We start from the raw sequence: 13,422 nt of genomic DNA on the forward strand, positions 1-13,422 counted from the left end.
TCTAAGCGTTTTTCATTACAGCATTTTCCTGTTGAAAGCAGCCACCAGAACATCAGGACTGTGGTCATAAAGGAATGAACATATTCAGCAAAAATACTCAGGTAGGCTGTGGCATTTAAACAATGCTCAGTTGGCACTAAGCAAGTCAAAGTGTGCCAAAAAATATCCCACACACTATTACACCATCAGCAGCAGCAGCCTGAATCTTTGATACGAGGCAGGATGGATTAATGCTTTCGTATTGTTTGCACAAAATTCAGATGGTAGGGTCAGAAACTCAGACAAGGCATTAGATCAGCCAAGTTTGGTTAGCCACGTGCTAATTGTAGCCTCAGGTTCCCATTCTTAGCTGATAGCAGTGACACTTAGTGTGATCTTTTTCTGCTGTAGTCCATGTGTTGTGTGTTCAGAGATGTTCTTATGGATACCTTGCTTTAACAAGTAGTTATTTAATTTTACTGTTGCTTTCCTATCAGCTCAAAGCAGTCTGGACACTCCCATCTCAACAATTCAGTGAATCTCTGCTCACTGGATATTTTCTCTTTTTCTGATAATTGACTGGAAATTCAATTCTTGGTCAAAAATTGTAAGAATATCTATTTAGTTCAGGCAAAATATAAAGTTTTCTTGATGAATAAATGATAAGTAGAATATATTGTATATATTTGTTATGTTTGTTTTTAGAGAGATTGTGGAAGGAAATGCTGGTGTCCTTATTCTCCCTAGCTAAATATATAAATGCAAAGTAAACTGGCTGGAAAGTTTTCACACAATATCATAAAATCTTAACAATACTCTAAATCCTAATTGGTGCCCCTGTTGTCATTATGCAGCTTGATGCAACTGAAATCCATCCATTCATCCATCCAGCCAGTTGTCCATCCATTTTCGATTTTCTTTAACCACTTATTCGTGGCCGCGGTGGGCTGGAGTCTGTCCCAGCTGACATTGGGTGAAAGGCAGGATAACCTGGCAGGCTGCCAGTCCATCACAGGGCAAACTTATCATCATAAGCAAAATCATTAATCATTCATTCATTGCTGTGTCTACTCCAAAGACATAATGCAGGGTAAAAAGCTAACTCTAGCCACCAATCATTTAAAAATGCTACCCTCATACTGGGGGTTTTCATTTAATGTTTGCTGTGTAGATGATCCCTTTCCAAAAGCTGAAACTCATGGAAAAAATGGATCACTGGAAACGTTTAAAATCATAACAAACCTTTAATAATTGCATATTTATCATCACATTCTTCCAGCCTTTGTTGTGACGCTACATCTCCTTTGGGAATCGATCCATTAGTTGCTTTTATCTTCAGTGGAAAGCTGCTTCCACTGACAGCTAGGAAGTAAGAAACAATCTGGGTCAATGGAGCAGGAATGCCCCTGTGTGGCTCTGGTATGTGTGGTATGGTCATTATGGAGAGCATGGGACAGTAGCAGCAGGTAGGGTCAAATAACAGAAGCCTGGATGATTGACAAGCAGGTGGGAAAGCAAAGGATTCCTCACTGCTGAGTAACTGTGTGTTTTCAGGCTCTTTTCAGATGACTTGGCACAAAAACAGAAGAATTTGTGTGGAATTGTTGTCATTTTATGCATTTAAGTTAAATGCTATTTATAGTCTGCTATTACTGAGGACTCTTTTCAGAACTGTATTTTTCTTTATTACATTTAAAAGGCTTTTTATTAATATAATGTAAATCAAAGGGTTGTGTCATTGCTCTTGATAAAATGCCTCAAGATATTTTTCTTTGAACGTTCTTTATAAAATATGATTAGCTTTTGACGTTTTATGTAGATGGTAGCAATTAGCAAACTGACAAGTCAGTGATAGATTGTAGCTGAAAGCTCAAAGCTGCGTTGACCTAAATACGTGTTTGACAAAACTAATGGGTACAGATTTTAGTAAAAAGTGTGGCATACAGACAGAGTGTAAGTTTAAGATTATAGTGAGACTCTAAAGACTGACCAGTAACCTAGCCACTGGATAAAAAACACTCCACTTGAATAATGCTTTACTTGAGCAATGCTCTTCAATAAGCATTTGCCCTGTTACCTTAAGAAATCCAAGTTTCCCAAGCTGACCTCTGATCTGCATTGTTCGAAAAGAAAGCTTCAATATCAGTGACGTCTGCAGTTATTTCTCTGCAGTACTAATCAGTGTACTGTGTTAATTTGGAAAGGATGGTGTGTAAAACCGGAAATATGGCTGATAAAATGCAAATGATGCAATTTTCCTTAATCTAATCCCTTAGATTAGTTTATATCTGAATGTATGCAGATTAATCAGGTTAAAAACTGTCTAACTCTTCATTTGGAAAACATTCCCCTTTCCTGTGAACTGTATTGACTGCTGCAACAACTCATTCAAAACATGAATTATTCCTGTATGGAACTGCTACTAATCCACACCCACACCTGTGTTTATTAACCTGAATGCGAATGAAATGAAAAGTAAATATGAGCTATTTTTACAGAGCAATCAATCCTCAGTATTTGCTTTTTATAGAATGTTATACAGGTTCCAGAGCAAAGTGTTGAACTGTCATTGAATGATTTGCTGCCAATGCTTGTCTAACTGTAAGCGATGGCAATAAAAATAGTATCATAGCTGCATTCCACAAATAGCAGAATTGTTGAGTATGAGCTGAATCCTCACTCCTCTAGATGCAGGCGGGGCTGTATTGGAGCAGCTTACAGTGGAGACTAAGCAGGGGAAACAGGTGTTGGTTGCTAAATGTGCTTCCAGTGAACACAGGAATGACAGCTATGTACTGGCCTCTGTGGTTGCTGGCACATTATCCACGCTGGAGCTTATAGACACAGGCTATTGCTGCTCCTACTTTGGTCTTTATGAATGGAGTGCCTTTGCCTCTGATTATTATTGTATTTTATTTTATTTTTTTGCCTTTTGCAAACATTGTACCAACCTTTATTTGTTTTTTTTTAAAATATAGCAGTTAAAGTTATTATTTTACTAGTTTACTGCCACGTCAAGTGTCACTAATGGTAACAGTTGGTGTCAGAGCCCCTTGAAACTCTACTGGTAGCAAACTTAAATATATATTTATTTTTACTTTTACTTTATATGTCAATGTTTGTTTTTTTCATTCTACTTTTTTAATATTGAAAAGAAATTTGAGAGAACTATTATCAGATTTCCAAATATTGGCTTCCCTGTGTGTGGGCAAACACAGGAATGCTGCTGGCCAGTGTTACGGGTGGGCGTTCTTGTTGTACGCTATAAACAGCCACAAATGTTGATCTTGCCCTGTGATCTATTTATTGATTTTCATTTAGGATTTGAATCATGGTTAGGATAAAATACAGGACTTACCCAACTTTTCAAACTTTGACTTCCTGGTTGACATGGTAACACTTCCCGCTTTCTGTAAAAAACACCAGTGTTTGCAACATTATTTACATTTCATATGGAAATGCATTAATCATTAGGTATGTGTTCAAATGATGATCAATGTTATGAAACAGGTGAGTACTCATAGCGGCCAAATCCATTTTTTTTCAATCAGCAACTTCACCATTATCCTTCCCGCATGTGGACAAACAATTAATTAGTACAGTTTTAAAATGTTTTCTTTTTCAAAGACAGCCAATTAAACCAAAGTTTCTTGAGTAATAATGTGAAAACGCCTCATTGCAACCTTTTCTAAAAAAAAGTGAGTAGAAAATGTTACATGTTTGGGCATTCGCCGTGCTGTTGTCCTTCAGCAGTTACATATTACCTTCTCTATACTGCTGTGACTCTTCTCCATGGTATCATTAGAGTTTAATCGAATCTAAACAAAATTAAATTAAGCTGTAATGATCTAATCCAATCTAAATTTGATGAGAAAGCTTATAGAATTTTAATGTTAGTCGTGTTCGAACCTCCATTACGTGGCTTGTTCATTTGACCTGCTGCATTAAGGAAATTATTGGCAGTTAAGAAGGAAAGACTGCAAATATTTTACTGCAAATATTGATCTGAACCCAATGTTAATAAATATACTAAGGCTTGAGAAGCAGAACACGAGGTTCCCGGCTCCTTGGGTGTTCCTTGTCATTTGTTAAACAGGAATCAGGTATCACTTGAAACACAGAGGACTTGGTAAATCAAGTGTAATCAGCAGGACAAGTGTTCTGCGACAGTCCCAGCACGCTTCATTAGGCTGCCCTGTTGACACAAACAGAACGGTGAAAGCTGAGCCTTTCGCTAATACCCCTAACACCCGTAATACTTGTTCAAGGAGGGCAAATTAGCTCTAATTACCCCAGTGATTTGTAGACACTGAGCGGACTTGTGGAAGTGAGGAAAAAATGTTTGAATGGAAAAGGGAAGCAAAAAAACAGTGAGGAGGATGTGATGAGGGATTATGACTACCATATGCTTTACTTTCCATTTCTTTTTCTAGCTAGATCTTCTCTCTTCTCCTAACCATCCTCATCTCTGTATTTATATAGTTTTGTGTTCAGACAGCTGGTGTTGTGTTGCTGATTGTAAAACTAATCATCCGCTCAATTACTCTGGAATGTGTAGCTGGGCTGTGTTATGACCGATCAACTTTCCCTCTCCTACTCTTTTTTTCATCTCTTTTCTGTGGACTCTCTCCAGTCTGCTAATCTAAACATGTGTTTTCTATCTCCACTTTCTCTTCTTCACTTGGGCTGAATTAATTCAGTTCAGTCCAAATTCACTTTTACGACACAATATGAACAAAAAGCAAAGCAAATAAAGAAAATGCCAAATTAGACTATGTCCACAATCATCTATCTTTTAATGTTGTTAATATATCATGTGTGGCAATAAGGTTAATTAGCTTTTTTTAAGAGGTTTCAAGCTTAAAGACAGATTATGGTTGAGACTTAGCTGTGTTTCAAAAGAAGACAACCTGCTAGAGATGGGAGCATTGATCCAAACATCAGTAGTATCAATACCAATGCTGGTATTAGTATTGGATCAATACTAGCATTTTGATAGCGTATTGATTACTTTCTTGGTAATGAAAAAAATAAACCTCAAAAATGCACTATGCAAAATTTTGGAACCTTAAGAGATATGAACATTAAAAAAATCCCCAAAATTGCTTTTCAAGCTTTGAAAAGCCGTGGAAAAGCTGAGAGGTGTGTTTTGCTGTGTTAAAAAATTATTGTGGAAAGTGATTTAGTGATCATTAAAATTTGTTAAGAATTTGTTTCGGTATTGGTGTCAGCATCGGCACTGGCAAAATTTGCCCTGTATTTACTAGTTATACGACACTACTACAAAAGTTTGACTCAGTACCTTTTCAGTAACAAATAGTTACAGCTTGCAAAAGCTTTATTTTACCAGTAAAGACACTGGTTAACATGCTTATAACAGAGTACAACGGTTTTGCATTACCAGCGATAATAAAAGTGCACACAGTATGGGATGATGATATAGTGATGTCTGAGCAACATACAGCTTAACAAATTAAATGGATAACAAACAGGCTGAGGTTTAGAGGATAGCAATGATAGAATTATGAGTATGAGTTCATTATGAGTTGGAAGATCCAAAAGGTGCACCCCAGGTTGGAGGAAAATGTGAATGCTGAGAAAATAAAAGAGAAAATAGAACAATTTACTTTCTTTTCTTAAAATAAATGCATTTGTCTGCCACAGAAAGGATGAGGAGATTGGTCATGGAAGAGGCAATCATGGCAATGAGGAGATGAAGAGCTATAGCCCTAGATTGGCTCAGCACTTATCCTTTTCTCATTTGGTATCTTTTGTCCAGTGAAGCACAGTTCTGTGTGTGCATGCATATGTGTGTGTATTTGTGTGTGTGTAGCTGGGCTTGCAATAAGTTCTTCTGGTGAATGTAAGTGCAACTTTGAACTTGAGTGCAAATAAGATTCAAGGATAAAATTGATTCATTTTGGAAAGAAAAATTTAGAACAGGAAATCCACATGAAATAAAAATTGCTTTATTAACTTACATATTTAATCTAATCAGCTATGTTAAGCAGCAAAGAAAAAGTGGTAATGTAATCATTTACTGTTTGGGATATATTTATTGTAACATCAGCACAAAGCACAAGCTTTAAACTTTTAATAACAATCTAATGCTACATTTCCTGAAACTGTTTAACCCCATGGTAATTTTATAACAGACAAATTAATTCACTTTCATTTAACTTCCATTTCTGTGTATCTGTATTTTTTCTCCTTCCTGCAGTGGAAGTGCCTGCAGTGATTCTCCAAGGCTGCCAGCGGGATGCCTGTTTGCATGTAACTACACTACATGCTGATGTGGAGGCTGTATGCTAATGCAAATGAAGAGCTTACTTGCAAATTGTGGCCTTTCATTTTCCACCATATAATGAACCCAAACATCAATATCTTCAGCAAGCATGGGAGACACAACCAGAACTCCAGTCGATGAATGCTCCAAAGTGGTGCAGTGCTTGGTGACAAAGCTGTGTTGTGCAAAACAAAAGAAGAGCTAAAAACATAGATAAATGTGATCATGTTATTTAAGTAGCTAGCGTTAATTGCATGCATGTGTAATAAATGTAATTTCTTGCATAAAAAGTAATATATAATTACATTTCTTTTTACATTTTGCATCGTAAGAGATCTTTTGAAGTCATTTTCTTACAATTATTTGTTACTGCTAGGCTGGACAATTGCAATTCTTGATGATCAGGCTGTTCTGAAAGCTCCCTTAAGACTTGTCAGTTGAGCCACATTGGCGGCAATTGGCTTAACGTTGCTTAGACTGCAGGCTCTTTGTGGTTCCTAGAGTTTTTAAAAGTTGAATGGGAATAAGCTCAATAACCCTCTCTAGTTTTAAGATTAAGCCTAAATTGTTCTTTTTTTAAAATAATTTTTATAATTAGGATTGAGTCACGTGACCCTGAACCACTCTTTAATTACGCTACCATAGGATTAGGCAGCTAGAGAATTTTCCATGATGCTCTGAGTGTTTCTTCTCCACTCTTTTCACTCATCATATGCTTTACCACTGCACACTATAAAATTTTGTCTTCTCTTTTTGATACATTGTGTTTTGTCTTCTTGGGCTTTCCTTTTTTTGTACTTCTCTTTCCCCTCATCCCCAAAACCATGGCAGATACCTGCTCCTCCCTTCTCTTTCATCTCTTCCTTAAAAAAGGGGAGTTCTTGTTCCCTGCTCTTGCCAAGTGCTTGCTGTGATGGTTGGGATTTTCTCTCTAATGCTGCAAGATCTTTACCTACAGCGTAGTGCCTGGAGGCAACTATTGTTGAGAACTGGTGCTATATAAATAAAATATAAACTACTTAAAAATAAAGTATATAAAGTAAAAATGTTAGCTTTCTAAAGGCCTGCCTGTAAAAAACAAAAAGAAAAACAACACAACACAAAACAAAGATAAAAATAATACAAAGTAACAATTTATTTCGCCTCATTTACATTTTTTTCAGGCTGCAGGAACTCATGTGTTACGTCTTTCAATGAACCATAGACCAGCTAACGTAAACAGACAAGTGAATGAAATGATAGTGAAACAAACATTCAGTTCTGATTAAATAAGTGTTTCTCCGTTGGGCTTTTCTTTTCTATGCGTCATAATTTGTTGATAGTTTAGATGGAAACGCAGCTGCTGTGCTCCAGATTTAAAGTCCTGCTGTTTAGTCGAGATGGAGAGTGAGATACGTGGGAGCGGAGCAGGAATGTTAGTGGGCTGGTACTGCTGATCATACCACCTGGTCAGACCACTCACCACACACACACACACACACACACACACACACACACACACACACACACACACACACACACACACACACACACACACACACACACACACACACGGACAAGTGTGTTTCTATTAGTTCAGAGGACATTACATTGACTTGCGATTATTTCCTATGAGCTCAACCTTTAAACCAAGCCTTTACTTTAAAAATGAAGCATATGCTTTAGGGGAATATAGGATATGACCCTACAATGTGACACATGTGTATATATTTGTTCTGTCACATCATGTGTAATACAAGTACACTCACACACATAAACATACACACACTATTTGTGTAATCAGTTCTTGATTGTAAAAATTAGATTTTAGTCATATTATAAACATGTCTGCATTTGGTCAGTCAGTTCATTCTACAAGCTGAAATCAACCAAGACTTCCATTCAAGTGATTGATGAATCTGATATAAACATATCAAACTTAACTGTGGTACGTAAGGTCAGAATTTCTGTGTGTGTGCCTGCCCCCGTCCGACAAACTTCCTGTCCAGACGGAAATGCATTCCTCGGTGTGTATTTGTCAGTCTGGCGGTGTCTGTTTTTAAATGTGCGTTTGTGTGGAAACAGACAACAGACATTTCATGGTATCAAACAATAACGGTCTGTGGAATGTAAACCACTTCCCTTGGTACTGCAGCACAGATCCTGTTGGCTGAATAACATAACATATATGCTCACAGCTGAAGCGCTCAAATTTTTTCCTTTCTTATGTGGTTGTGTTTGAATTTTATAGTATATATGTGCAGCTTCTACTCAAGTAAGTCTTATCTTTAAAGATTCTGATTCAGCATATTAACATGATAAACTTCTGTTTTATTAATTCAGTAGTTATTGAAGTCATTTCTCTTTTAAAATGTGTAGATTTCAGAAGTTATTCTACCTTTATGACATATGTGAAAGAAGGTCTTGTACATGAGATGTACTGTTAAAATACAAGGCTTCTGTGGCTCAGGTGGTAGAGTGGCTTGTCTATCAATTGGAAGGTTGGGGAATAGGCTAGGCTCCTCCAGTCTGCATACTGAAGTAGTGACCAAGGGTTGTCCTCGATGCATCTATCTGTATGTGTTTGTAAATGTTAGAAAACGGTCAGACATCTGTAAAAGCTGCATGAATGTTTGTGTGATTGAGTGAATGAGACTTGTAGTGGACTATGCTTTGATTTGAAAGATGCTGTATATGTACCAGTCCTTTTAAAAATAGAGAAAATGCCAGCATCAAATCAACATGGATGCTTTTCTTTATTAAAGACATTTCCTACATTTGGAAACAACAAACTAACACATAATGGGAACAGCAACAGAGTGCCGCCTAAAATAAACTGATCCTTTTCTAAACTTTGCTTTGGATTAGTGCATCGTGGTCTTGATTTCTACATATCTGCAAGTTTCTGTCAGAGAAAACAAAGCACCTGCAAAGGTTTTGCTTTTCAGATGTTGAATTTATTCCTTAAACATACAGTATCAATATTTACACTACAAATTCCCCGAAAGGCAAAATTGAAAGGCAGCTTCCAAACAACAGTTTTAGCAGAGGTCATCCAGCAAATGACAATATAGCATGGCTTAAATGAACACAGACACATAAGCAATTTATAGTCATCATCAAACATTTTACTGTACAAAACAAAATGGGGGTCAAAATCAAGCTCTTGAAACAGAACCACTTAGTCACGCATCACATGGAAAGTAAATTGGTGTTTTGTGCTGACAGAAAAGAGACCTTCCATTCTTAAAGCTAGTAGTCTTTTTTTTTTATTGTTCTTCGAGGGCCTTGACGTGCAGCCAAAGCATACTGATCACTGTCATTTAAGTCCAATCCTGAGTTCATATCAGTAATTGTGTGGACAGTGCAGGACTCGTAGATTAAGCTACAGTTAGCATTCTATAGCTACATTTTGAATTACAGTGCTGGTGTTGCAGCCATACATTGATAAGCCACATAGTAAGTCCTTTTTGGCATAAGTTGAGCTTTTTGCCAGTCCATCAGTTAGAACCAAACTGATGTCTTTGCTTTGGTTTGATCAAGAGCTGCAAAGAGAAACAAACAGGGTTAAAATGTTATTGTGAGTTTAAGATTTAATGGCGCAGTAAAAAAAAAACATGTGAACTTTGACCAAGGCTTGTCAGAGTTACTGAGCCGTTATATCTACCTGTGTCATATGCCTCTAAAGATCCATGGAGACCAGAAGGAGTCCAAGTGGCAGAGGTAGCCGTGACATTGTTGTTGCTGCTGGGTTCGATCCCTGCCTTCACCCCCTTGCCGTGTGGGGAACCCCCTGTGTTGGTGGATGTCTGACTTTGGCTCCTAACACCAGGCAGCACGAGTGAATTGAATCTGGAATCCAATGCCGTGCTGTGAGCTGGGTATGTATGAAGCATGGGGTGATGGTGCCGAGTGTGGATGTGGGGGTGGGAATGGTAGACGTCATGAACATTTGGGTAACCGCTTGTGCTCTGGTGGTTCAGGCTGTAGGTCCAGCTATCAGGAAGGGTAGCTGCAGGTGAGAGGCTGGCCTGGGAAAGCATGTGGCCGGCCCACAGAGCTCCATCCTGTTGGTTGAATGAAACAGGGCTGGAGGAAAAGCCTGGGTGGACTGAAACAGAAACAGCGGGGATACAGGAGCTGCTCTGGGATGGATAAGTGTTGTTCCAAGCTGAGCTTCCCTGACCTTCAGTGAGAGAGCCACCATCTGAAACAATCACATCACAAAGACTTAAAAGACTGACACAAGCTATTTTTCACAATTTTTAGATTTAATTTTTAGGGGTTTTGTAACTATTTGGATAGTTAAACCAAGTCAGTGCATCAACTACATAGGCAAGTGTTGCCTACTCACCTTTCCATAGGCCAGCGGTGGTTGAAGCCAAAGGCTGAGTCACTCTAATGGGCTTGGTATCGCCACTGAAGGTGCTGGACTGACTGAGAGCACGAGAGAAGTGCTCATCTACCACATCACCAATGTTTCCTTGGAAGTAGGTAAACAATACACACCGGGAACTCAAGTACTCCGTCTCTGCTGGCTGAGTACCATCCTTTAACTCGGAATCAGATGAAGATCTGCTGCCTGATTCAGCACCTGCTGCTGCAGGACCCTGCTGTAGGACCTCTTCTCTGGGCAGTATCCCTCTTCCTCCTCCTTGGTGTTGGTCCATGCACTCCTGCATCTTACTGTAAACACTCAGCTTTCTCTGGAATGAGATACAAATAGAGATTAAATGAAAGTTTAAAAGAACAGTAGCTCAAGTTTATTAGAATTTAATTTTTAAAATAATGACCATCTTTGTGTTGGTTTTGAATAGATATAATACAGAAGACAATAATTTCTCACATGTTGGTGGTGCTAACAGTTACACAGAGTTCTAAATGTCATAAATAAATGACATGGAGTCACACTGTACCACTAATTATTTGATGTGGAAGCTGACTGGGAATCGTGTGAAACTAAGATTCTTTTCGCCTCCATTTTGCATTCAAACTATTTGTAAAGCTCAGTGTGCCTGATCCACATTCCTCAGTGACTGACTGACTGTCATTACATCACCGTTTGACCGCAGGATTAATAGTTCCGTGTCATTACGCCTGACCTGTGTTGAATACCAATCTCCAGACTGGAATTTAATCACACAAAAAGGAAATTTAAGGTAAAAGTTATTAAAGCAATTGAAGGATAAAGACTTTGGAACAGAAACAAATTGAAATCGATTGTTCACCAAGGACATTTTATAAATCATCTTAAAACTTTCCTCCGTTGATGATATTTAACAACTTTTTTCTGCTATAATATTTTAATTCCAAACTCAGTTTTAGTTATTTTTTTGTCTTCTGCCAGGTACTTAATTATTATACATTTAGTTTTATAAATCTTTTGCTTGTAGTATGCTTGTAAATTGAATACGAATTTCGATTATCTTGTGAAAATAGAAAAGTCACGCGTCCCCCTGTAGGGCACACGAGCCCTCAAATGGGAAAAAATAAGCTTATTTTCAAGCAAAAAGGAAAGCCTCGAGCTGAGATCTCGGTGTCTGCCCCTCTTAGTGCCTTCAAAAGTTTTGCGATGAATGTCTCACCTGTTGTTGTTGTTGGTGATGGTGGTTATAGTAAGTTGCCTTGTACGCCGCTGCTGGGAGGTAGTGCGCTCCATAGCTTTGGTGGTACATCACATCCAGGCAACTCATCGCGACGGAGCGAAACGGATAAGGAGAAGAGGGAAGCCGAAGGAGAGAAACTGGCGAAACACAGCCGAGGGGTACTCTCCTTGAAACTTCAGACGGGCTGTGTCTTCTGAGCCATCAGTGTCTCCATATATGCCCAAACGCATACAATAGCCATGTCGCCCAGTTTGCATAGAAACAATGCGCCTCCCGTTGCGCGCTCCACCAGCACCACCCGGGGCCACAAAATAGTTCAAAACGGTATGAGACGCACACAATATCCGGAAAAAAAACCTATCCCCTGACAAGTTTTCAGATAGTTCTTGATTGGACAAGCATCATCTTCTCTTGTTTTTCCCCTCTTTCTGTTTTGGAGGGGAGTTATATATTTAGAGAGGGCTGGGGCCGTTACGCACGCCCACCGGGGAAGGGCCTCTATGGCGCAGAGTTTAGTAATGTAGTATTATTGCCGAAAGTCTGAGGGTTTGTCGAGGTTTCCCTACAGTAAAGTTTAACACTGAGCGCTTGTGTGGCATGCCACTATTAATATCTGAACAAACATTAGATTAGAGAGAGACTACAAATCCTAAACTTAAATCACCATTATCGACAAAGAAGTTTAATTTATTACGTGTCATTTCTTATTTTCAGCCGTTTTCATTGGTCTGATTACAAATGTCTTTATTTTCTAAGTACGGGTCTATCAAAATATTCTCCACAGTGTCAAAGCTTGTTAACCATTAATAATTGTAGTAACTGAATCACAGTCAGATTAGTCTAAAAATACTGCAGCAGGCTCATTTAAAACTCCTAATATAAAATTAACACTGTCAGGTTAGTCATTATAGGAAAGGCTGCTTTGAAATTTGCCATGAGAGGAGGGACTTTAATTTAAAAAAACCCTTGACCCTTTTCTTGTGGTCAAACAGCCTCGTCTGTAGGTCGTCTGTGAGCAACAGGTGCCTCTCAACGGCTGGTGCGTTACAATGACTAAAATAATGTGAAGGATAAGTAATGAACGGTTTTTTTTAGCATCGAGATGAAGACCTCAGAATCTCAAAACGGCAGCAAAATATCTTTTTAAAAATCGTGGCAACTAAAACTCAGTAGGGCCTCGCTCTTCATTACAAACAGTGCCTGCTAATCATCATTTCCCCCTCAGCGCTTTGATTGGGAGATCTGAGCTGTTTGCTGCCATCTATTGACAAGGATAATAACATCACATGGTTATCAGTTTGTCCCATAGTGAAGCAGCCAGCTAAAGACATTTTGCCATCATGGTTATGAAGCCAAACATGTGATTATATATTAATGTTATTGAGGCAAGAAATAAAAAGCTCCAGAAATCCCATATATACATGACGAAACTTGCTTCAATAGTTGTTCAAAACATTAAAAAAATAATAATAATAATTTTCATCACTTTTTTTTCCCAGTGAACACGTGACTGCTCCTAACCCATCATTACATTGATTTTTATTTACAATGAGGCTGTGTCACTCTTGCATC

The 13,422-nt window shown here is 38.3% G+C and overlaps 1 protein-coding gene across 1 annotated transcript; it reads right to left on the bottom strand.

Annotated features, from left to right (window-relative positions):
• Positions 1 to 9,050: 9,050 nt before the first annotated feature.
• On the bottom strand, positions 9,051 to 12,020 carry vgll3 (vestigial-like family member 3). The gene is made up of 4 exons (XM_026144971.1): positions 11,830 to 12,020; positions 10,599 to 10,950; positions 9,912 to 10,451; positions 9,051 to 9,789 (listed from the first exon to the last, which is right to left on the bottom strand). Exons 1-4 carry the CDS (start codon positions 11,935 to 11,937, stop codon positions 9,749 to 9,751), a joined length of 1,041 nt encoding a protein of 346 aa, XP_026000756.1. The 5' UTR covers positions 11,938 to 12,020; the 3' UTR covers positions 9,051 to 9,748.
• Positions 12,021 to 13,422: the final 1,402 nt, after the last annotated feature.

Source organism: Astatotilapia calliptera, chromosome 16, assembly GCF_900246225.1.
Source record: "Astatotilapia calliptera chromosome 16, fAstCal1.2, whole genome shotgun sequence".
NCBI lineage: Eukaryota > Metazoa > Chordata > Actinopteri > Cichliformes > Cichlidae > Astatotilapia > Astatotilapia calliptera.